This window comes from Musa acuminata, chromosome BXJ2-11, assembly GCF_036884655.1.
Source record: "Musa acuminata AAA Group cultivar baxijiao chromosome BXJ2-11, Cavendish_Baxijiao_AAA, whole genome shotgun sequence".
In the NCBI taxonomy this organism is placed as follows: Eukaryota; Viridiplantae; Streptophyta; class Magnoliopsida; order Zingiberales; family Musaceae; genus Musa; species Musa acuminata.
Genome location: NC_088348.1, coordinates 625,265 through 650,701, shown reverse-complemented (window position 1 = coordinate 650,701; position 25,437 = coordinate 625,265). Strand labels below are relative to the sequence as shown.

At 38.7% G+C, this 25,437-nt stretch overlaps 3 protein-coding genes across 3 annotated transcripts; 1 reads left to right on the top strand and 2 right to left on the bottom strand.

Annotated features, from left to right (window-relative positions):
- Window positions 1-23: 23 nt before the first annotated feature.
- On the bottom strand, window positions 24-1,000 carry LOC103970084 (putative invertase inhibitor). The gene has a single exon (XM_009383722.3). The coding sequence runs from the start codon at window positions 813-815 to the stop codon at window positions 252-254; it is 564 nt and encodes a 187-aa protein (XP_009381997.2). The 5' UTR covers window positions 816-1,000; the 3' UTR covers window positions 24-251.
- Window positions 1,001-4,501: 3,501 nt separating this feature from the next.
- LOC135627438 (uncharacterized) lies at window positions 4,502-6,773 on the bottom strand. The gene is made up of 3 exons (XM_065133539.1): window positions 6,052-6,773; window positions 5,868-5,971; window positions 4,502-5,395 (listed from the first exon to the last, which is right to left on the bottom strand). Exons 1-3 carry the CDS (start codon window positions 6,624-6,626, stop codon window positions 4,707-4,709), a joined length of 1,368 nt encoding a protein of 455 aa, XP_064989611.1. The 5' UTR covers window positions 6,627-6,773; the 3' UTR covers window positions 4,502-4,706.
- Window positions 6,774-10,095: 3,322 nt separating this feature from the next.
- Window positions 10,096-24,771, top strand: LOC135627140 (uncharacterized). The gene is made up of 12 exons (XM_065133133.1): window positions 10,096-10,315; window positions 10,412-10,548; window positions 11,351-11,471; window positions 11,778-11,859; window positions 11,933-12,003; window positions 12,088-12,129; window positions 14,030-14,154; window positions 16,799-16,892; window positions 20,215-20,583; window positions 20,657-20,762; window positions 23,757-23,843; window positions 24,402-24,771. The coding sequence occupies exons 1-12, from the start codon at window positions 10,158-10,160 to the stop codon at window positions 24,501-24,503; spliced, it is 1,494 nt and encodes a 497-aa protein (XP_064989205.1). The 5' UTR covers window positions 10,096-10,157; the 3' UTR covers window positions 24,504-24,771.
- Window positions 24,772-25,437: the final 666 nt, after the last annotated feature.

Here is a 25,437-nt window from a genome sequence, read left to right as displayed (position 1 = left end):
TTAGAAGATATTTTCTTTTTTTAGAATTAAAGCTACTCGGTGCCATCCAGCTTATGATGCACATAACAGGCAGTGCCACTTTAATAATGTAGCCTTTGTTGCACTGCACACCCCATAAGACTCTTATTTCCTCCGTCCATTTATTGGAATACACTGGACGAAGTGGCGGACTGCCGCACCCCATGCACGCACAAAGCAAAAGGATAACTAACCACAACGTGCACAACTTGGTGCCGTTCCATATGCTCTCCTTATCCCAGGGTGGCGGTAATGGCGAGAGCCATGGCGGCCACCCTACCAAAGTCCCTGCCCTCGTGCGCCAACGGCGACGACGAAGTGCCGTCTCCCATCTCCCTGAACGCGTCCTCGCAGTTGTCCGGCGCGTCCACGGCGGCGCTGAGGAACACCACCGCCTCGCGGTACCGCCCGGCGCCGAGGTTCCGCATGGCGACGTTGAGGTGGTCGATGGCCGCGTCGTAGACTTCCCAGCAGACGCCCAGGCAGTCCGTCGACCAAGGATTAGGCTTCGCTCTGGTCATGTTGGTGATGGCGGACAGGGCGGCGGAGGCGCCCGCGAGGGAGACCCTCGCGGCGATCATTGCCAGGCCGCGCCGGTCCGCCGAGGCGCACGCGGGGTCGGCCTGGAGCGATGCGACGCAGAATTCGTAGCCGATGCCGGAGCGCGATGTCGTGATTCTCCTGCATGTGTCTTGGAGAAGGGTAGCATCGCAAGGAGAGGAGATCGTTAGAAGAAGTAGGGTGGAGAGGAGGAAGACGAGCGCGAGCATGCTGGGCTTTGCTGCAGTTCCTTCCATCGTGAACAAAGGAAGGCTTTTCAAGAATGCGTAAGCGCAGTGGAGTCGAGATTAAAATGTTTGTGAGGGAGACTAGTAGAGAAGCAGCAGCAGCAAGTGGAAGAAGCTTAAATATCTACACTAGAGAGTTGTGTAGATTAGTAGCTTATGGAGTAATGGAAGGATGACACAGAATCAAGAGGCAATTAATAATGATTAATGAGGAATTTAATCCATGAGAAATAGTTTTTGAATTTAATTGCTTAGAATTTTCTTTTGATTATTTATTTAAGCTTATATTTCTAGAGATTTTACTGTTGTTATTTTTAATCTTTTATTTAATTAATTTTGTTCACATAATCACAATTGTTATTTTGTAATTATAAGTTTATGTAGAAAAGGAAATGAAAATAAATTAATTTGATTGAGGAATTGACTAGGTTTAGGTCTGACTCGAGTCAGGGTGATCAGCATACCCAAATTAACCCAACACAAAGACCGAGGCTTGGCTTTGGTATTCACAGAGATCAAGGCTACTACTAACCCATGAGGACCAGAAGCCCATGAGGTGATCGAGCCTGTGGCCGTGCATCCCGTCTCGACCCCATGGCTCCCTCCTCTCTTGTAAGGAGGAAGGTTATTGTAGGAAGCTCAAATGAAAAGCTAAAATACTAATTACAAAACTTAAAACAACAAAATTGAAGGTGTGTAAAGGGATTAATAGGTGTATAAGAATATAAGTTGTTTTTAGGTGCTCTCAGCAGTTGGCAGAACAGTCTCCTCTCTCATTAATAGGGCCAGTTCCATTATTGATGCCAATATCTTTTCATATTCCAGCCAACTAATTTAGAAAAGGCCTAAAGGGACCGTAGAGGATGGGGCCATTGTAGAAGCTTATGAAACCAGAGGAAATAATGGCCGTGACACCAAAGTTGTCTAATGATTCTGCAATCTTTAGTACGTCAAATAATAATAATAATAGTTTAGCCTTTTCGATGCGATCTATCTCTGAAGCATCTGTTATTAGATGCTGATATTGGCTTCTTCGATCCTCTGGAAGACAATTATGCATGTCAATTCCCGCAAGCAATGCACTTGGAACGTCAAAGGTTTGTCATCACAGAGACTGTACTCTAAAATAAACTCTTGTCTTCTTTCTTCGTAAGTTCTTGGGGATATGTCCTGACAAAGTCCAAGCAACATAAAAAAAAAAGTTGAATTTGCTGCTTTCAATTTAATTCGTTTGTTCGGCGGTAAAAACTCTAACAACAACATTAAACCTCTCTCCTCTCTCCATCTCCTCCTCAGTGATCCTATCTGGATAGTAAGAATGAGTAACTCCATTTTGATTATACAATACGTATAGCGAGAAAGATTATATAATAATTTGAGGAGTATCTTCGTAGTCTTTATCGTATGGATCATCGTTAGAGAGGAGAAGTTGACCTCATTCATTCTCTCCCATAAATATACATGTTTTCAGAGATATAAGATCTATATAGGTAACACAATTGTACGCATAATTTTTTGATTTTACAAGTTTTTGCACACCAATCCTTGCATAACGATGAAACCTTATTTTTCTATGAAAAATTCTAGGATTTTATTTTTTATTCTTCCTTGCATAAGTATGTGATGTCACTCCAGATTTCTCAACACTTGCTACTAGCCTTATTTTATATGTCTCCATCTTTCCATCTATTCCGATCTAAAGATTCATTAACAATATTAATTGATCATCTCTCCAAATCTTAACAACATTAAGATCAGACTTCTTCTTTTTTCATATTTTATATGGTGTAGATATTACCGATTTAATTGGAACTTAGTTCAGAATGTAAGCTACGAAATCTAAGGCGTATCCCTATAATGAAACGGGTAGGTCGACGAAACTTATCATAAACTGCACCATATCTAACAACATGTGATTTCTCTATTCTGAAACATCATTGAGTTGAGATTTATAAGAAGGTATCTATTGGGATAGGATCTCATGGTCCTCGAGGAACTAGGTGAATTTTATACTTAAGTACTCATCTCCTCGATTTGATCAAAGAGTCTTAATGTTTTTTTCAATCTGGTTCTCTGCCTCATTCTTATATTCCCTTGGAGTACCCTACCCTAGGGTGCCCCATGGGGTCAAGAAACCATGGTCGTAGGACTACCTTGAGCGGCCAAGAATCTTTGGCTCCCATGATATCCTTTACAACTAAGAATCCTTGACTGCAAGGTGTGCATAAGCGGTTAAGAAATCCTGGCCACCGGTGCCCCTTGCAACTAGGAATCCTTAGCCCACAAGGTTGTAAGCAGCCTTCGACCAAACCGTAGGGTAGCAATAGTTGCTGTCATTTTCCTTTGTTCTGCGACAATAATTTATTTAACGACAAAACATTATGAAAATTTTAAAAGAGAATTTCATAGAGAGAAGAAAAGATTTTCCTCTTTGATTTTAATAACTAAGCATAATAATAATCATAATAGCTACATGTAATCATAGTCAATAAATCTTATTAAAACATCAAATAAATAAAAAAAGAGTAACAGACATAAATAAAAAAAAAGTAAACTAATATAATAAAATAAATTTTCTATTTTTTATTTTTTTTAAAGAAAATCTCCATCCACCAAATCCTATGTAAGAAAATAAATTTCTACCAACGTAGTATGACAGGGTAGTATCTCAAAACATTGATTCCGTTGAACAGTGGTAGAGACGCCATGCCAATCTCTTATAAGGAGAGAGTGGTTGAGAACCATGCCATTCTCTTATAACGAAAGAGGTACGAGCGAACACCGAAAGCACTGTAAACTTCCCTTCGCACAGGCGTAGTGGATGTTCGCGAGCACATGATCACATCCTGCTTTTAATTATTAGATGTCCTCTCATGTGTGCCGGAGCTACAGGGCATTTGACAAAGTGCCAAAGAATTAGACAGATATATATATACTTTTGCTACCTGCTAACCAGCACCGGGCACCTTTAGCTAGTCTAACTTTGAGCTGACACTGAACTCGAGGTCTCTCACCTCTTTCTCAATGGTGGCTATCCCGGTGGACTTTGGCGGGCGTGAGTGGAAGAAAGAAGCTTCACGTGGACCCAAGAACTCCGCAGCAACCCAGAGAGGCATCGAATGAATGGAGTAACGTAATCATCTTCATCTTCTACTATTAAAGTAGTTTCTAACACTCCTTAGAGAAGCGAGGGAGGCTTAAATGAGCTCACTGTGGTCAACCTAACTCACTGTCAATCTATTCTTGCTTCGATGACAAATCGGATCATGTGCCCTGCAATTAGAAGGCTACGGTTGCCGAGAACCCATACGTTAGAAAAGAGAAAAAAAGGGAGAGGAGGGTCTCCTCTTTGGATCAGGAGACATGGAGTAGGTGGCTGCATGAATTGTATACCATTCTCTTTTATTATTGCCATCGGAGCTAATGATCACAAAAATGTGTGCTTCAAGTTTAAATATCGAGACATGCCATGTGGAGGACTAAAATAAGTGGTAACTTCAAATAGTTCAAGCGGTAGTTCATCTCTTGAAGAGTTAAAGTCGATCGGGCAGGCCATGGTACACTGCAAAATTCCTAGGAAGGATGATGATGATGTGATATGCTCTTAATGGCATGGTACCGGTCACTGTTGTCTCTGCCGGACTTGCATGCTTCTTCGACATGTTATGTTAGAGAGCTCTCGTTATCTTCCGAACTTGTGCAAATGTGATAGATGCGCCAACTACATTTTACTACGCATAAAACATGAAGACAGAGCTCACAAGATGTAGCAACAAAACAAGCAGAATCTTTTATGTACAAGCAAAAGAGTAGTAGCTTGACAAGGCAATGACTTTGAAGCGGGTGAGCAACCCTTTGTCTGTCACGCTATCACCATCAGAATCTATGCAGATGTATCACTCAACTGACGGCCCGATAGATGACGACGAAGCAAGGCAGGATGGCCCTCGGATTGGCCACGATCAGTTCCTCCAGATTTCCGTACGCCCCGCATCCGTCCCCGACCGCCACCGCGTCGTACGCCTCCTCCGCCGCAGGGTCGTCGGGAGTGCGCCGGACCCGCCCGGCGATGACGCGGCAAACCAGCATCGCCCGCCGCTCCCCGCGGCCGTCCTCCGCGGCGGCCGAAGGCCCCGAGTCGTGAGCGCGGCCGCTGCTGGCGGTGGTGCGCACGCCGTGCGGGTACTGTGCCCGGGCGAAGCCATGGCGGATTATGGTGCAGACCCCGCAGGAGGAGGAGGGGGAGCTGGAGCTGGAGTTGGGACAGAGGGAGGTGGAGCCGCGAGCGCCGAGGGGGCAGGAGAGGGAGGTGCAGTGAAAGCGGAGGAGCTCGTTGCCGTCCGCGGCGCAGCGGGACGGGTGGTGGCGGGCGGCGGCGCCGGAGGCGGAGGAGGAGGAGAGGTGAGGGAGGGCGCGGGATTTGACGGCGGCGCGGTAGTCCTCGAAGCGGGCGACGGTGCGCGGGGCGCTGTGGACCTTGAGTATACGTTCGATCTTGCAGATCGGGCGGTCCTTCTTCTTCTGCCAGCTGGACTTGAAGATTATCTCCACGATGTTGCGCCCTGAGTCCTCCGTCCCCAACTCCGACACTGACCGTACGTTGTCGTGACAAAAACAGGAATTCAGGAAAAAGGAGAGTGCTACTATTGAACTCCTTCATTAAGGCGTGTTTTAGCATATGTTTAAACGATTTGACCATCGTTAACCTCGCAAAGAAATGTAGTTGATGTTGGTACGATGGTGGCGCAGTTTTCAGCGGAATAGTTCAAAGGTCTTTTCCACTTTGCTTTGCCTTTCTTTTCAGTTATTGTCTTATCTATTTCGAGATGCAAAGATGGGATCCGAGGGAGGAGGTTTTGGTGTTGGTCTCACACACATTGCTAACATGTATGACGCACCAACCGACAACTCCATTGACTCCGCTTCTCTCTCGTCTGTCCCTCTCGATTTGATCCGTTTCTTTTCTTTCTTCAAGCAAGTTGTTCCTAGTTTATTTTGATCCATTCTACGGACTACAAAAATGAAAGAAGAAATTTGATCGTGTAGGATGAGTGTTCGTACCCGCATGGCGTATGGCTTGATGCAGTTCCAGGCTATCAGGTTTCGTGAACACCTCCCCGCACTCGGAACACGCACACAGTGTTGTCCTTGGCCTCGGATACCTCCTTCGTTCATCAGAATTATGAATCAGAAGCAAAGCTCGGATGTAAATGTAACGAGTGGGTATTAAGGTAAAGGCACAGACCTGGAAGAAGGCTCGATGGAGACTGCATGGCACTCGTAGCACCCCGACAGCTTGCGCAGCTGTATTCCGCCTCTGGAGTGGCTGCCGCATCCCAGGGAGGACACCGGCGGGTGGTGGCGGGCCGACCGGGCGGCCCGAGCGAGTGGCGCGGTCTCGTGCTGGGCGATGGAGCTGGCCTCGGAGGAGAGGTCGGTGTCGGAGCGGTGGACCACCCTCGTGTTGCCGTGCACCACATCGCGGATGGCGCAGATGGAGGACCCGCAGACGGCGCGGCCGAGTCTTGCTGCCGTCGACGAGGGGTCGTGGACCTGCGTTGCTGCGCTGCTCCGGCAGCTTAGCAGGCTCTTGAATTGCTCCCATGACGACGACGAAGAGGAGGGCGGAGAGAGCGTCCTGGTACGGGGAGTTGGAGGTGGCTTCTTCTTCTTCTTCTTCTTCTTCTTTCTCTCATGTTCATCGTCGGAGTGGTGGTGGTGATGACTGGTTGGTGCGGCAGCCGGGAGGAAGGAGGTGAGAGCCATTAGCAGTAGAGCAGCGAGGAGGTGGATGAGGACCAAAGGCCTCTTCTCCACCATTAACACCCCACTCTCTCTCTCTCTCTCTCTCTCTCTCTCTCTGGGTCCTCGCCGAGTCTCTGTCTCTCTTTATAACAACTCTTCTTCTAAATTACCTCTCTTTTGTTCCCCCTCCCTCGTTCTCTGCTCCGAGTATTAAAAGGAGAGATGGTGGTCGAGGGTGGGGAAGACTTGTATTCTTTTTCCTGTTGTGTTGTGATCTCTATGTTCCATTGTTTTCTGTACCTGCATCATCTAATGGGGTGTCATACGCCATTAAATATGTGCTGGGTGGGGTGCGGACGTGGTGACAGGCGAGCCATGGCCTAATTGACTCGGAGGACATATTCATAAGAAGTAATGGTGAAATAGGTTTTTTTTAAAAAGAATTTTTAAGTGCCATGAGGGCTAAAATATATATTTAAAAAATAAGATTTTGCAAACAAGTTTTTGTTAGTTCATTTTCATTTGTGGTCAACTTTCATCAAACAATCTTAAATTTTTATAGTTCTAATAAAATATGTTTCTAATAAGAATTTTAATGAATTTTTATTTTATTTTTTAAATTTAGAATAATTAATTATTGAATCTCATTTTTTTTTAGTGGGTTACAAGAATGAGTGTGACCTAATCTATTTTTGAGTGTAATGATGTCAATTTCATCGAAGTTATCTCTAACTTTATAACTCTACTTGATCTAATCTTAACTTTCTCGAGCGATCAAGGAATATATATATCTCTAAATAAAAAATGAGCAAGTTGATGAGATCCAAGTTTTTTTTAACTTTCAATAGCATATATATATCAAAAGTATCACGAGAGCAACACGAAGAAAAAAGTTTAATAACAACATGAATATTAAAATTGATCCATACTCAAAGTCACTGTAAAAAATCACTCAAGTTATCCAAAATCATCACTGCTTTCTTCTGTGAAAGAAATAAGATGATAATAACGATTGGATCAAGAACAAACATATAATTACCTGTAATTTGTTCTTTTGTATCGGAGGATGTTCATTATTGGTGTTGGCATTAGGTGTTTATTCTGGAGGCAACCCTGCACTACACATCGGAGCACTCACCTGTTAGGGTGGATAAAGAACAACTAGTTGTGCCTCAAGATATTCAACAAATGGTTATGCTTCAATATGCTGTTCACAGACACTGTTATTGCTGAAGATGCTTGTCTTTTCTTTTTCTTATATATATTTTTGTTATGACCAGATGGCAAAATCATCAAAGACGACCCCTCCTTAATTTTTATTATTTTTTAGATTTTTTTTAGTAAGATCAATAGGCTCAACCGGTTTGTGATTACTAACTAAACACATCTCTTCGCTCTCTAAAAGATTAAAGAGATAATTATAGACATCTAAAAAGTGGCTCTCCAATAACATCTATCAACTTTCATCTTTATATCCTTTCATAAATAATTTATGTTAGTCATAGCTGTCTTATAAGTAAATTACGTTAGTGATAATACATGTGACACGTTATAGTATTTTTACTTATTATTATTATTTTCACTTTATATTATCTATTGCATATATTATAATGTCCATGAATACATGTAATGAGAATTAGATCGTAATGAGATTATAATAATGAGACTGATTTATCTTTAAACATATATTTTAAATATTCCTGGTCATATGTTACTTGAGAGGAATATTGAGATAACTAGACAAATTGGTATGTTGTATACCCATCCATATGATTGAGGTGATTGGTCTTATAGTTGTTTGTGTGAGCATACTAGGGATGCAATGCACGTGCTCATTAGAGAATGAGTTCACTGATTGATTTGCTTATGAAATGTTTGATGGTTAATGATATCTCATTATCAGAAAACAATTCTATCGTCTCAGTTATGTATCTGACCCTTAGATTTGAGATATCAAGGATGCCCTGTATTAGTACTACACTATTTAATAACGGACTTATAGGTCTAGAAGTTTTATATCTAGCATAATTAGTCATATAGAGTGGTAGGCAACCTTACGAGGACAATTGAGTGTCGATAGAAGATCATATGCTCTCGGCATCATAAGAGGAATATCCTATGTGTTATTGCTTAAGTAAATCCCTAGTCATTATCATTCGGATTGAGAGAGAGAGTTTTTGAGAGAATCCGATTAGAGCAAGATTCGAGTAGATTTTGTATGGGTCTAATAGCACAATGCATGGTATATAGTATCTGAGATATTAGATGGATGATGAACTATAGATACATGATAACTGAGGATAGATATGTGCAATAGATTGGATTTCCCTATATTATATGAGGACTGTGGCGTAGTGACATAGTATATCCAAAGTCATGAGTCGAATGAATTATTAGAAGAGATGATAATTCACTAAGTCAAAAAAAGTTCTGACAGTTATGACTCATGTTCAGCTTAATATTCGGTCTAGAGAGTGACACACACATATAGTAGGTGTTACAATGAGTAGATGTTAAGATATGAGATATCCGTTGGAACCGCTATTTTATTGGATATTCAGTAAATCCCTAAATTATTGAATCTTATATATATGATCTAATAAGAGCTAATAAGAGATTATTGGGTAGAGATCCATTAATCTAATAGGCTTAGGCAGTTGAATGGATATCTAGTACCTAATATGATAGGATCAATTAGGGTTAAGTTGATAAAGACTTCTATAAATAGGAGGGAACCAAAGTGGCATAAGTTAGTCTTTTTTTTTTTTGCTATCACCTCCTATTCTCCTTTCTCCCTAGATAGCCTTAGTTTGGGGTGTGTGGATAGCAAAAAAGGTCAATCCTTTCTTGATCATGCACGTGGAGAGGAAGATGGTGTTGTAATTTGAGGAGCGTTGTCACCGCATCTACAATATAGATCATGAGGATAATTGATCTCCTTCATCCACTTTTGTATATCTGAGATTTTATAGGGATATACAATTTCTCTATGTAACAAATCTGCCTTGTGTGGTTTTTTATTTTTAGTTTTGTACACCTACATAATAATGAAACCTTTTTCTTTGGAAAGAGAGACAATGGGTGAGTAGGTTGAAAAGAAGGGTGATAGGTGAGCAGATCTAGTGGAAAGAGGGGTAATGATCGAACAAGTTGGAAAGAGGAGCGATGAGTGAGAAAGCGTGGCGGACGAACACATTGGAAAGAAAGGCAATGAGCAAGCATATGTGTTGGACAACAGACGAGTAGGTCGGAAAGAGGAGGGGAGGCATAAATCGATCGTCATATATAAAATTAATAATTTTAAAGATAATAAAAATAAAAGTAATAATTTTAAAAAATAATGAAATTAATTTTTTTTATCATTTTTATTCATGCGAATAAGTGTGATTTTTTTTCGTTGATAAAGTTAACGATTTGAGGTGAATTGAAATTAAATATTTTATTTTTATAAATATAAAAATTTAATATTATTTTTTAAATATAAAAATTAGGAAGCTAATCATAGTTAATTAGTATAATCTGTAATGACCCCGTGCGCCTCACATTCTGACTGTGTTGTTTCGCTCGCAAGGGTTTTGTCTCCCCCGTCGCGAAAGTAAACTTCCCATGGCCGAAAATGAATGCAGCGGCGCCGGCCACCAGGCACCCACGCTCGCGGCTGCTTCCCCTTCGCCAATTCCGAGAGAGACGTGGGAGGGCTGCAGCGTACTTCTCGACATCAATGACGGCGACCGCCTCGTCTTCGCTCGCCTTTCTCCTGCTGCGTTCGTCTCTTTAGCCCCGGCGCTTCTCTTCGTTCTCGCTCTTAGGGTTTCGACAACGTCCTATAGCATTTCCTTACTCTGGCTTTGACTCTGCAGGACTCTGAAGATCGGGAACAAGAAGTGTTCTCTAGGTCCATTGATGGGCTGCCCGTTCGGTGCTTTGTTTCGGGTCGAGAACGGCACGGGTGGACCATATCTGGCGCGTTGCTCTCCTTCCACGTCTGCGGCTTCCAGTAGGCTTTCTTGGCCTTGCCCTTCTCTTTTGTGGCTTACTTGCTTGTCTTATGTTCTGTTGCATCACATGATCAAGTTGGGTCGTAGGGGTTCCTTGGTTGGATTCTGGGTCATATGCTGTCTTGGCCTCGCTTCTTCTTCGTAGCTTCCTTTTTTTTTTGCATGTTGTTCTGTTGCATGATTTGATTTTGCCAGGCCCCAAGGGATCCGAGGAAGTAATGTTCTTTTGTTGGGTCCTGGGATCATTGGTTTTCTTGGCCTCGCTTCTTTTTTGTAGTTTCCCTTGTCGCACGCTGTTGCATGATTTGATTATGCCAGGCCTGAAGGGTTCCAAGGAAGTAGCGTTTTAGTGCATCTACAACTATTCAGTGCAACCCAACACCTCTTTTTAAGCTTCTACTTTGTGAAACCATCCACTCCTCTTAGAGGTTATGGAAAGTATATTTCATATGCATACTCCAGAAGAATTACACTTTATGACATAAGAATCAAATATTACTTCTACACTTTTAGTGCAGTTTTAGAAACAAAGAATGCAATAGATAGAGATTCAGTTTGATGTTTTTCTTTGATTGGCGGTATTTTTTCTTGTTATAAAGTTATAATAAAGACTATGCTAGAATAGAAAATTGTAGTATGCTGTCCTGAAAATAGTAGTGATATTAATAATATGTAGAAACCAAGAAACTCTTGCAAGCATAACATATAGCTCTCCATGGTTCTTTTCTCTTATAGTTTTTTTTATTGCTTTTTTAGTTTTTGTATAGAGTGATTTTGATTATAGTCAACATTGTTTTACAGATAACTCTATGCAAGAAAGTGAGAAGGGGAACACAACGGAGAACAACAGAGACAACCGATTATTAATTGACAATAACACAGCCCAAAATCTATCTAGCAATGATATCGACACAATGCGGAAGTTAGTCATAAGATCATGCTTGTCATATATTGTATATGATGTATACGTTTGCTGATGCTTTACTAAGTTTTATTTTCATCAGCCATTGGATTTTTGGTTTGATGGCACTTGCTTGCACAAGTATCACATGGCATCTTTTGGCATGTTAGTTTTCTTTTGTGTTAGTCAGTGATTAGCATTTAAGACCCAGTGCTTTCTCTCTTGTAATTTGATAATGTAGTTTTCCCAATGCTTCTTTGGTCCACATGTTTGGGCTTTGAGGAAATGAATGTTGTTTGGCTATTCCTATTATTTCTGCTAATGCAGAGAAGGTGCTACTGGTGATGAAATTATTGAAGCTCTTATTGCTAATAGTTCAACATTTGGGAAAAAAACAGTGTATTCACAAGTAAGTAAATGATAATGTTCTCATTTTGTAATTTGAATTTTGAAAATGAACTGATTAATGAATTTATCTGCAGGAGAAATACAAGCGCAAGAAACAGAAGAAATATGCGCCTAAAGTACTTTTAAGGCGCCCTTCTGCTCGAAGGTGATACATTGGTCTTCATTGCAACTTAAGCCTGGTCTTCATTTGTTTTATAATCTGACTTGTTCTCCTTTTCTTGCTATGAAGTATCTGTGAGACATACTTCAAGAAATTTCCAGCTCGAACAGGGTAATTATTTTCACCTTTTGCATTATCACATCTGTTGTTTTTTTGGTTTGCTGCTTAAGGAATATAATAAGACAGCCTGAAGAATGGAAGTATGATACTTTGGGATCTTCAGCTTGCCCTTTATTCTTCTTATCACAACCTGAGCTATGGAAGTTTACAACATTATATTCATATGCATTCTTTTGCCACTGACATCAACAATCATATCACATTATTCGTTTAGTAACATAACCTGATATGCGGAAGTATATAACATTATTTTTGCATGCATCTTTTGCCTCCACATTGAGAATCTTATCTAGATTTTTGTTTATGCTGAATTCCCTTTTTTTATAAGTTAGAACTTTAGAAAGTTGAAGTAGTTAATTAATGTTTAAATTGATCTAATATCTATATCTGTAACGTATTGGACCCATTCAGTGCTACTATATAAGGCAGCATACCAATTTGTACTACCCAGTATTTCTGAATAAAATAATATAAAATGAATTGTATATGTACTGGTATTGAGGTACATATTTTGAAAGTAGTGCTTGGACTGGTAAATACTGATGAGTATGTATCAGTCTGACCTGTATTTAAAACCTTGTAATTAGCAAGATTCAGCTAATCCAGTATCTTAGTTTTTCACTTGTATGATGGATTATGTTTCTGTGCTAAGAAATGTTGATGTTCTGATATCCCTTTTACTCTAAATTATGTTGGCTATATATTATATGCTTTGTATTTGTAGCTTTTGTCAAAGTGTTGGGCATATTTTGTCAGATGCAATAAAGTATCAACCTTGAACATAAAGTTGTTTACACTATTTGCTATTTGCTTTATGACTCTAATGGCTACCCTTAATCTCCTACATTATTTTCATGACGTATGACTATGTGTGTTAATCCTGATTTTCATGATTGTCCAATCACCAATGACAAAAGCTATAAAAACAAATGACCGAATTAATCTCCAACTGTAATGGCTACAAAACCAAATCACCACTTATTACTGGCTAATTGTCATGTCTAAAGAATCAACTTAGCATATAACCAACTAACTGCTAATAGCAAGATTAACTACATATGCACATTTAGCCTTGTGATTTAAGGTTATATATTTACTGTACTTATTACAACAACAGCAAGGTATGAACCTAGTTTATGAGCACACAAGCAAAATCATGTTGGCAAGGACAACATTTACTTTTACTGGTGGAGATATAACTCATGCTTTGGCAGATATTAAGAAGAGGCTCACACATGTTTATGAGTTTCTCAACTATATAACACAAAGTTATATTGAGTCAGACATGCAATAATGACAGTTTTCAAATATGAAGAGAAATAAATCTGATTTCATACTTGCACATGTGGAATTACTTGAACTTATTTGATGTTTTGCAAGTCATAAAATTGTCATGAATTTTTAATTTCTCAAGATATATATCCAAATGCTAATTTTCACACATAAAGTTCCATGTGCTTGTTTCTTTATAGTTGCAAAAATAGAAATAAATAAACTTTTGGTAGAGATGAAGTGGGCTTCTAGGAACATGCACAAATAATACACATGCACAGCACTTATGCTGATTGCAGATACATGAATATTTATATAAATGGGCATTTGCTACTAACCGTAATGCTTTAGTTGCTTTTGCACGCTTGAACTTGACTTCTAAACTTCTTTTGCTATATTGATCACTGTTTGAGATTAATTCTGATGGTCATATACCAAGTCTCATTTTGTTATGACCAGTCAATTTTTGGCTTGAGTCCTATATATCCATGTTTGTAACACAATCATTCTTTGGCACAGCCCATTGCTTCTACATCATAACTTCAGCTATAGCTAAATACTAGTAAATGTTTGCTTAATGAGTATGCATTATTTTGAAACTCGTTTCTGTTACTGGTAGGTTTTTGAGAGTGGACACACTATCTCTCGTCCTCTGCATGGCTAATGTCGGAGCACACTCAGATGTCCTTGTGGTAGATATGATTGGAGGCATACTTACTGGTGCTGTTGCAGAACGACTAGGAGGTAGGCATTTTTGTTAGTTTTTGGAAGTATTCTATTACTGGAAGTCTGAAACTAATCAAGTTAATTAAAAGCATGTATCTAGTGTGCCAGTCTCTCGTCAATCTGGGGTTTGGGGAGATCAATAAGTACAGAGAGACTGAGGTTATAAACAGAAATCTTTTGGATTAAGAACTTATTGACAATATTAAGCACAAAATTATATAACATTAATGGTTGAATATGAAGAAACATGATATAAGGTTTCTATTTTCTTGTATTTGGTTGTATCAAAGTCCATTGTTGGCATATTTTTAGCCTTTAACTTTTTAATATTTTTTTCTAAAGTTTTATCTTCCTTATGCATATTCAATTAATAATTGTTTAGCTCAATATCTTTAAGATCAGGTGTTTATTGTTTGTTCTGCTTTCTAGACTTAGTTTAACTATTTATACTGCATCCTTGATTTGATCTCTTGTGTAGTCTATATTGACTAGTAAAGTTCAATATCCATGTTTTTCTATGTGTATTCTCTTGTTGTTCGCATAGGTTCTCTAAAAAGCTAAATATAAGGTTCTCTACTGGTGATCCTTGTAAATTATGTTTTTGATGTTCTTATGGGATTCTACAATTTAATTTATATATTTTTTAATTATATTTATATTTATTTATTTTATAATTTCTAGATCTAAGTATGCTAAACAATCTAATGATTATTTTTATATTTTTTAACTTTGAGACCATCCTCTAAACCCAAAGTCGAACCATTTAAAACCTAACCGTATACCCTACATCCATATGTTAAGCTCAAGGTAGAGATGAATATTTTTCTTATCTCTAACATACACATAATTGTAAATTATTCCTTTATATTGGTAGAAGCACCTCATAGATTCAAATTTCCCTAGTAACTCTTTATTATATCTTTTCTGTTTATATACCTAACCTTGTATTTAGCAGACCATAAAATCATATTAGGGTGGATGTCCCACTATGAACTCTTTATTAGACCTTTTTTGCTATTTAAATTCTATATTTGTATAATATAAGCTTTTGTTTCTAGTTATTCTTTCTTTTCCAATTGGTCCTTTTTGATTTGGTCCTTGTAATTGGTCAATCCTGTCTAGCTTTTCTACGAGTTCTGATTTGGTGTAGAGTGTAGACTACTGTATTAGAGCTTGTTGTTTAGTTTTGGTTACTGCTTTTCTTGTATTTACTTGTCTCAATGTCTATTGGTATATTTTTAGCCTTTAACTTATTTGAAAGTTTTGTCTTCCTTTCTCATGCACAATTTTATTTATATATTTTTAGAATTTATATTTTTTTATTATTTCTTTTAGATTTTCAACTTTTGTTTTAACTCAATTAATAATTGATTAGTTTCTATCTAAATAGTTTTAGATCGGAGGCTTTTAGTGTTTCCACTTCTTTAATTCTTTCTTATTATGACTTTTTTTTCTACTACTTTCTTTATTTGATCTCTATTTATTTCCTAGTAGAGTTTGATTTCCACTTTGATTAGGTTGCTTAGATGGTTCTAAAAGTTCTGTTATTACTCTATTTGTCTTCTCTTGTTGTTTGTGTAGGTTCTCTGAAAACTTTAATATAAGGTTTTCTATAGGTATTTTTTTGTATATTATGTTTTTGATGTTCTTATAGAATTTTACCATTTAATTTATATCAGTTTTCTAAATGTCAAACCCTAAACCCTAAGATGGACCCTTTAAAACTTAAATCCTGTACCTTGGATCTAGTGTTAAGTGGAATGCCTAACCAACCCGACTTGGTCTTGGTCCGACTTGCGCTAGGAGCCTTCAAAATTGCTTGGCGTGCCTACGAGAGTTAGATGTAGAGTCAATCTACAGATGTGATCCCTCGACACTTAAGTCGAGATGCAGCCCGGTTCGCCTTTTATGGGACCCCTTACCTATTAACGGTCAAGAGGAATGTTCCATGGAGTGGGGGAATATTCTTTGGATATTTTGTGTTCGACGGATGCTGATGTGGTCGATTGGTGATTGTGGACTTTCATCTTCTACTGACTCGGATGTTACATGTCGGGTTCTAATTGGAGGTGAATATTTCCCCTATCACTTGTCAACAATGAAAATAATGGTAATGCTTCACCTAATCAAGGATTCCTAATCATGAACTTTTATGCAGCCTTAAGATTAAATTCTAAGTTATAAATTTACTCCTATGGAACATATGGACACGTTTGTTAAGTTATATGTTTGACAATCTTGCTAAATACATACTTATGTGACAATCTTAGCACTGGATTTTTTATATTAATATCAGTGTCATTTTGGTTTAATCAATTAGTAAGTCGTGTGAATTAATGATACAGGTAGTAATTATTGTTTTTTAATTTTTTGACAAGCAAATAGCATTTTTATGGTTGCTAAAGAAATTAGAAAGTAGACTACCTTAACAGTGACAAGATCGTTTTTCACTTTTTTTTATTAGTTTATTGTTATAATTTTTTTAATGTTAATATAATTAAATTAGGTTCTCTTAGACTTGATTGTCTCATATAAACTAAAATAAAATGTAATTACAGAGGTTTTAGTTTTCGAATTTAGCTACTTTTTCCATCTGATATGAAGTTAGAATTTTGCATTCCAATTTTAAGTTTTACTTGTGTTATTTTCTTTGGTATGACAGGCACAGGCTATGTTTGTAGCATTTCTTTTGGAGCAACACCTTACCCATCAGATATAGTTAGAATGTTCAATTTTAGTAATGAAGTATGCAGCAGGTAGAGTTCTTTTTCTCAGGAAAGAGTTAATACAACTTCTTCCTTGCTAAGTGGCTCACTCAATGTTTGGAAGAATAATTTTCAAAGCAGCTCTAACTGTTAATTCTCTTATAATTTCTCAAATGTCTCATCTTGTTCAGTTTATACATTTATTTTGGGTTAAAGGGCAATATTATTCTGGGTTTTGGTAGTTAGGATGGTTAGTTATTGAAAACTATTAAATACTTGCCAAATCAGAAAATGGTTAATAATTATAATTAAATTTAAGATCAGGAAATATACACCTCTCCTACTGGGGTATAAGCCCAAGGATCTCTAATTTATTACCTCTATTTTGAACTTAGTCTCTGCAAAAGGTGTTGGTTTGGTATTTGGATAATTAAACTAAGGTCAAAGGGTAAAAAGGCAATTGCAGCAAAAAGTAGAAGTAAGCTTGAATACGAGAGCTGTTTGGTTAGGTTTGATAATTTGGAGTTGTCCGTTTGACCATAGCTGATATATAAGTGATTTTGCATATATATGTATATATATTTTTGGGGCATACAAGAATATGTTAATTGATAGACTCAAATAAATATATGATAATATGTGCACCTAATACTTCGGCCGACTATAGCTGATATTTCCTTGCAGAGATGCACATGCATGTAGTGTTTTGAACTATCAACCTTATAAAGGCTAATGCTAAGGTATTAGAGAAACCAGTAGAGGCATAAAGAGCTATTGGCCTATGAGAAATAATGGCTAACTTAGCCAAGGAATTTGCTAGCACATTTATGTCACTATAGATGCACGATATGTGATTTCTTTAAAGAATAAATTGTTGAACATATTATGGAAAATTCGTAATATGCCAAGGGATGTCTTCCTGCTTTTAGGATGCACTAGCATGTCTCTAAAATGGCTCTTGGACCTTGATGGGGATCAGAGCACTGAGACACCGTTACGACAGTCCAAGAGGATGCAAAGAGCTCTCGATCACTACCTCGGAGCAGCATGGGCCTAAACGCCCATGGAAGGTCCATCCTACATGTGTTTTTATTTTCTTATTGGATTGTAGTAGGATTTAGGCATGTGACACATTGTATTATGCTTTGGGCATGAGCTTGTATGAGGATCATCAAAGGGGATGCAATACACACATCTTGAGGTGCATATTATAAGGATCTTAGATCTTAGAGGGGACGCATCTCCATCCTATGAACCCCTATCCATCTCTCTTCTAGAAGGGGATATGTGGCATTCATCCAGGGGTTTTCATCCAAGGGATCATCAAAGTGAGGAAAGTCTTCAAGGGTGAGAGACCCTAACCTAAGATACCTAAGTGAGGAGAGAGTACTCAAAGGTGAGAGGTCCTATCTTTTGTTTTCATTCTCACCTTCCCCACCTCTCTTCTCCTTCATTAGCCACCATCGTTGCCACATAAGCAACAGTAGCAACTATTATTGTTACCAACTAGTATCGTTGGTATCGAGTCAATAAATTGTTGAACCTGAATCCCGTACAGATCACAACATGCCATTGACATAGTTCCAGGAGCCTCCTTACTCAATTTACCCCACTATTAGATGAATCCCACTAAGCATATAGATCTCAAGAGACAAGTTGACGAACTACTTTGTAGTCGATTTATAAAAGAAAGCCTTAGTCCTTGTTGAGTACCTACTTGTCTTTTCCCAAAGAAGGATGATAGTTGGTGTATATGCATTAACTGTAAAGTCATCAACAAAGTCACTTTCAAGTACTGATTCCCCATCCTTAGGTTGGATGATATGTTAGATCTCTTAACGGATTCTAAGTGGTTTACCAAGATTGATCTTGGTAGTGATTACTATCATATAAGAATCTAACCTAGTGATGAGTGGAAACCCTGTGGAAATTGTTAGGGACTAAGCTTAGTTTCTCCTCGGTGTACCACCCCAAACTGATGGTCGGATCAAAGTGGTCAACAAGACGTTAGGTGACTTGCTTCGTTGTGGTAAGTGACTGCATAACAAACTGGGGTAGGGTATTGCTTACAGTTGAGTTCATATTTAATAATGCCATCAATCTCTTAACTGGTCTTCATCCATAAGACGTTGTCCTTGGCTATCAACCTAGAAAACCTATTAACCTTGCCCCTCTTCCTATCCACTTTTGTCCCTTCGACATAATCTTTTGTTGCACATTCGTGAGTTGCATGACGAGATTAGATGAAAGATTACTTTGAGCAATAAGTTATATAAGTTAACAGTAGAAAATATGCACTGTAGATATCAATCCCTTCATGAGGGAGAGCAAGTGATAGTAAGGATCAAACCTGAGATATCTCATAGGGGCCATACGAAAAAGTTGTATGTGAGGAGCATAGGTCTTACAAGGTACGATAGAGGGTCAGTGATAATGCCTACATCCTTGAGCTGTAAAGAGATATGGGCACGAGCAATATCTTCAACATAGAAGACCAATCAACTTACTATGAAGCTATGGAACTATGTTGGAGATACACTTCTAAGATATTCATTGGTTTGCAATAGCGACAATAGGACCATTCCTTTACTTCCATACCAGTATCTCCAATTCTATAGTTCCCTCTACACTTGATCGTTCGGGAGCTGGTCGAGAACACCCTGGACAACTAGCTCATGATCTCTCCCACTATCCAAGAGCATAGATATTTAGTACAATGGCGTTGACACTCTGACCTTGAGGACACATGGATCTCAGAAGAGGAGAGACTTTAGGACACAGCATGAGTTGTTCTAGTGATTGTTATAAGCATGCTGGTACTTATTAGAGTCACAAGGCCTAACAAGTCACTATAGACTGCATACAGTATCTTTAATCATTTCATGTAAAAGTTCATGAAGCCTATAGAGACAAACAAAGCTCTACAAAGGGAAGCAAGCATGCATGTGTCATGGACAAAGTCTACATAAATCAGACTATATCAACTATGGGGGGATCAAATATTTGAGCTCTTTATTTAATACAAGAATATCAATAGATGAGCTAGTCATGGTCAGCGGCATGTTACTGTAGGGAGGTTCTTTAAGGAAAGCTCTGAAAACTTTGCAGATCGGTTCAAGATCATAGAACATTCTTGTTTCATAGTATGATTCTCACTACCCATTTAAAATTTATGAGGTTCTGCTTCACTGTTCCTGTCTTCTCCATGTATATGTTTAAAATGAAGAAACATCTAATAGGAATCACATTTTCAGTAATTTATGAAGCTTTTCTTTAGTTTTCTCTTAAACAAGGTTCAATCTGATGAAATATATTTTTGCGTATGTGATCTTGAATATCATTATAAGTCATGTCATTGCACTTCATAATGCAGGATTGTTCAAATTCCTTTTTCTGATCTGTGTAAATCACATGAGAGCCTGGAGTCCTCAGAAACTCTATTAAATATTAAAGAATCCTCAACACTTGCTGAATCTTCTTCATACAAAAATTCAATAGCCATATCAGCGGAGCCAATAAATCAGGAATTAGATCTTATGGAGGACCAACCAGTCAGCAATGAAGAGATGTTAACTTTTCCTGCCAACAGTGAACCTAATCCCCTTTCCTCAAATTCATGTTCCACTGATACCATTGATTGCAAACATGAGAATAATGCTTCAATAACTCACGAACCTGTCAATAAGGGAAGAAGACCACCACCGGAAATCGTAGACTGGTGGAAGACAAATGGCTTTAGTAGGTAATGCAAATGTGATTTCAATGTAATTGAGTGGTGTATTATTCTCATTGAATGCCCTTTCTCATTTGTGTAGTTTGATAGTTGCTGCACCAGAATCAGATGTGGGGACAATAGTTCAAGAACTGCTGCCACTTCTTTCGTATTCTGCACCCTTCGTAATTTACCATCAATACCTTCAGGTGATTTAATTTTCTGAATGCATGTCGGTTTAGATTCTCGTCATAACGAGACAAATAATGAGAACATAGTTTATTACTTTATTTAATAATCAGTTGCACTTTATCGTTCTTATTTACTTGGACTTTTGTTCGGCAATCTAACTAAATGGTATGTGCCTCTCTTCTCTTCTGATAAATTTGCTTGCATTCACTCCTCTTAACTTCACTATTCTCCATTAGTGTATTGGTTGGATATTGGTCCGTTGGCTTGCTAGAACATGGTATGGACTGGTATTGAAATTTTCGTATCTCCTACTTCTTCATCCTTTTTTAAAGGAAAAGTGATCCGTATGGGGTTTGAGTTCGATAATCTGTCAACTCGATATCACTTTTTGGATGGAAGGTTTGGCGGAGGAGAGAATTATGATAGAAAAACCAAACATAAAATCAAAAGAAAACAATCTCTATTGTTCGTAAAGTTAAAGTCCTAACTACGAGACTTGAAACAATGGAAATAGAAGTGTGAAAGGAAGCTTAGGGGTGCATGAAAATGCAGGTTGTTTTTTGGACAACACGTCGGTGCTCTTGGCAGTTGCGTTCATTGTCAGTCTTCGGCCTCGTCTTCTCTTTGCTGTTGGAACCTTCTGAGGTTTGGACAGCAGACAATAGGCATTGAGGGCTTCTTGTAGCAACTAGATGAAGTTCTGGGGCGGAGCTTTGGGCTATTGGAACGTGAGGAAGAAGGCTGCGGTCGGAAGAAGTTGGCTGTAATGGTGCAGAATTCTTCCCTCTCTTCTCCTTGTTGCTCTGAGGTTGCAAAACTAGGGCCTGCTGGCTCTTTGTAGAAGGCTTGTTTTTTTTTACTCTTGATGGGGGCGCACCCCTTATTTTATAAGGAGAGGAGTGCTCTAAGTCCTTAAGGTTTAAGGACTTTTCTTGTGGGGCACAGCAACTAGGGTTTCCCTTTGTAGACAAGGCACCCCGCTTCCTTGGTGGTTGCCCTAATCCGAGTCCTATTAGGATTTGGATTGAGGTGAGAGGGCTGTTGTTTCTTTGGCTTGGGCTTGGGCTTTGCTTGATCGAACATGGTTGAATAGTGTTGAGATTGTCCTAGATAAAAAAGATTGCCTAAACTTGTTAAAAAAGTAAAGATCCTCTTCAGTGAAGTCACCGGGTGCACAGGAGCTCGCCTAGGTGCCAAGACGAGGCGAGGCCTGAGCGCCTACCGATTGGACTGGGTTGGCGACTTGACTCAGGCATGGCCTAGGCACTAGGCGAGCCGGGTGCCCACCTAGTTCAACTCAGGCTAGGTCGAGCCTGAGTTGAACCAAAACATTTATTTGGTTCGATTGAACCAAGTATCTATCGCAGAAACCTGGACACAAAAGTCCTTTCTCCATTGCATTTCTCATGGTGGCGGAGTTCCTCCCATCGACGAACGATGGCAACAACAGCGATGTCTTCCTCCAACGGTAGTGGTGGGTCTTCTTTCGACGGTAGCGGCGATATCTTCCTCCGGTGGTAGTGGCGGCTTCTTCCCTCCCTCCCGATATTTCTTTCTTTCTCCTCCCTCCTACTTTTGCCTCGTTCATCGCAGCCCTCCTACGTTGATCGCCACAACCCTCCTATGCAGCCTCCCGTTTCCCCCCTTCTTCCCCAATTGCTTTTCCCTCTTCCCTCTTCCTTCTTCCTCTCTTCTCCTCTTCCCCTCTTCTTCGTTCACTGCTGCCCTCCTACCGTCCTACATTCCTCGCTTTTCCCCCGTTTTTTGTGTGTCAAATTTGGAGTATTTGGAATTGTTCCTTTGGATGTTTTTATGCTTGAGTTTTGGATTTTTTTCTATGAATTTTCTAGAGGTTATGTTTTCTACCGGTTCAATGGTAATCGGTTTGGAATTTGGTATTACAAGAATCTAGTATACATGCAATGTGTGTGTTACTTATTGTTGATTGGGTATAAAGCTTTTAGTGGAAATAGCATTAGAGCATTCCCACATAAAGTGGTTCTGTCCATTAGTTTGTATGAACTCATTGGACACCTGATGTTGTACCAACAACATTAGGAGGTACTGTGCATGCATAAGATACAACTTTGTGCATGTAAAGTTGTACATTTTTGTGCACTGGATCAGTTGAGAACAGCAGCTGCCTACTGTGATGAACAATGTAGTTTGGTATTTTAAATGAATACATGTTTGATCTGTTAAATTATAATTTTTAAATTATAGTGCTTTTGAGAGCATTTTTAAATTATAACAATATTATAATTTTTAAATTATAATATTTGAGAGCATTTTGTTTTGCTCGGGCAAGTGCCTAGTGCCTCGGGCATTTTGGAACCGTGGCACCTTTTGGTGCCTGGTGCTTTTGACTACCCTGAATCTCTTCTAGTAGTATTAACTGGTGATAGAAATGATTAAGATAATACCATTTATGATGATAAGGTCTGCACAGGTAAAAGTTCCCTGAACTTGCCAACTTCTTTATATTAGTTAATATACATTGCCCGTATTATTGGTTGGGCTCAAAACCAAGTTATTTTCATTTTCATGAAAGAAGCTTGTAACCTTCACTTTGTCAGCAAAAGCATAATAACAATGATGATGCAATCTCGACTACAAGTTATTTAATATTATTTAAAGGCAACATTATGGGAAGATCCCAACCTCAACTTTATCTAGACAAATAATTTGAACAAAAGCAGGTCAAATTTCAGAATTAACATGTGAAAAGATGTATTGGATGCTTCAAGGGGTACCTAGGTTTCATATTAAATGTGGTCAAAATTAGTAAATATAATTGGTTATAACTAACATGTTTTATGGTTTTAACTAATTTACCTACAAGCTTATTGTTGGAGAGAGAATATTTTTGTCACGAAGCATGATTTGTTGGGACATTATGGCTTGTTGTCCCAAAGCATGATATTAGTTTTCTTATTCTCATCTGACTTGTAACTAGTAGCTAGACTAAGTATTTTTGTCATTTGTTCACCTGTTGGTCGTGAAATCTGCAGCCCCTTGCAACGTCCATGCACAGATTACAAAATTCAAAAATGGCAATCAATCTGCAGATTTCTGAACCTTGGCTTCGTGAATATCAGGTACCTTAGTTAGACTGAAATGATATATTCTTTTACATTTAAAATAGCATAAGTTGCAGTTTAGGGTAATGTGAAACTTATTATATTAGTTTTTTATTTATAAAGTTTGCTATACACGAACATATGATTTGTTACTTTTGACATAATTTGGTGGTAAAAAGACCATAAAACATGCCAAAAAATTTAAGCTTACATCTAGATTAAGGAATATTTCACCCCCAACTTATTAGTTCTAGTTGTCCATGCATCAAAAAGCTACTCAGACATTTGTTGAGCCAACAAACAGTGCTCGATGAACATGCCATGTCAACTTCTGGTTATGCCACCAGGGAAGACCCTCATCTATACGAGGGAAGAAATTAGACAAGAAACTGCAGTACATACTTGATAATTTAATATGAAGTGGCTTTAGTATCTTAACCCTCCACATAATAGTGGCTACTGCTTAGAACCGTGGGATCAAAAGGATAAATACACAGTTTTCCAACTTCAATCGTTGAGTAACTATTATAGTTCCTGCTATCTTAGACGATTTGATTGATTTTTGTGGTGGTACAGGTTCTTCCTTCACGTACTCATCCACAAATGCAAATGAGTTCCTTTGGTGGTTACATGCTAAGTGGGATCAAAATTTGTAACAGTGACACTTGTGAAAAATAAATGATGCTCTTGAAGAATGGGACGATTAAGGCTTTGATGATGAACGATGTTCTTGCAGGAGCATGCCATTTAACCTAACAATGTGAGTTATTCTTTGTTCATGCAGCAGATGGTGGGTAATGTATGTTTGTCGGCGACACCTATATGTCGTCTGCCAATTTCTGATATAAATATATGTCCTAGCTTGTAACCTAACACCAATTTCTGATATAAATATATGTCCGTGAATGTGAGTTTTCGCAATAACCCTCTTTGAAGGTTTTCTGGAGAGGTGTTTCTATTTTTAAATTTTCCCAATCAGTGGTTTTTTTTTATCATCTTCTTCAGAATACTCCCGATAAGATAATAGAGTAGCTTTCATCTTTTCTCATCCAGTCCATGAGGTAAAGTGATCTATCGATGCGAACCCCACAAAATTCCAATCGAAGCATTACACTGCATCCTTGTCCTTGAGTTCCCCATTCGTCTCCTAGGCGTAGCCTTTCCACTTCGTGTTATTTTTGAATAACAGCGTTCAGACCTTTCCTCTCTCGCATGACATTCATCTTTGGTTCTTGAATAGATGCAGTTCTTCTTCTCTTGGTTTCAATTGATGAACGGTCTTTGGTTTGCAATTGTTCCTCTCTTGAATAGATGCAATTGGTTCTTGAACTGTCTTTGGTTCGTCTACCTGAGGATGAACCGTCGATTCTTCTTCCTAAGGATGCAAGGACACGACAGCAGTGTAACGTAGAAAGAAAGGTTATCTAGTTTCTTCCCTCGAGGACTCTGATGTTAAAAGGAAATCGTTGGTAACGATCAAGTGGGATGTCCTAAATTTAGAACCCTATTCTTTCTCCTCTTGTATCTTTTTTGGTATCACCTCATAGTATTTCTATGTTTTTAGCCTTCTACTTGGTTTAGATAAAAAATGTCCGAGTAAAAATGATGATGC

What these genes read in the sequence shown, in the direction of transcription:
- LOC103970084 (XM_009383722.3), bottom strand. Translation starts at nt 815, where the DNA reads ATGGAAGGAACTGCAGCAAAGCCCAGCATGCTCGCGCTCGTCTTCCTC.
- LOC135627438 (XM_065133539.1), bottom strand. Translation starts at nt 6,626, where the DNA reads ATGGTGGAGAAGAGGCCTTTGGTCCTCATCCACCTCCTCGCTGCTCTA. An exon ending in TCCATCGAGCCTTCTTCCAG is followed by an intron (nt 5,972 to 6,051) that starts GTCTGTGCCTTT and finishes TGATGAACGAAG; the next exon opens with GAGGTATCCGAGGCCAAGGA. An exon ending in TCAAGCCATACGCCATGCGG is followed by an intron (nt 5,396 to 5,867) that starts GTACGAACACTC and finishes ACGTACGGTCAG; the next exon opens with TGTCGGAGTTGGGGACGGAG.
- LOC135627140 (XM_065133133.1), top strand. Translation starts at nt 10,158, where the DNA reads ATGGCCGAAAATGAATGCAGCGGCGCCGGCCACCAGGCACCCACGCTC. An exon ending in AAGACAAATGGCTTTAGTAG is followed by an intron (nt 20,584 to 20,656) that starts GTAATGCAAATG and finishes TCATTTGTGTAG; the next exon opens with TTTGATAGTTGCTGCACCAG. An exon ending in CTTGGCTTCGTGAATATCAG is followed by an intron (nt 23,844 to 24,401) that starts GTACCTTAGTTA and finishes GTGGTGGTACAG; the next exon opens with GTTCTTCCTTCACGTACTCA.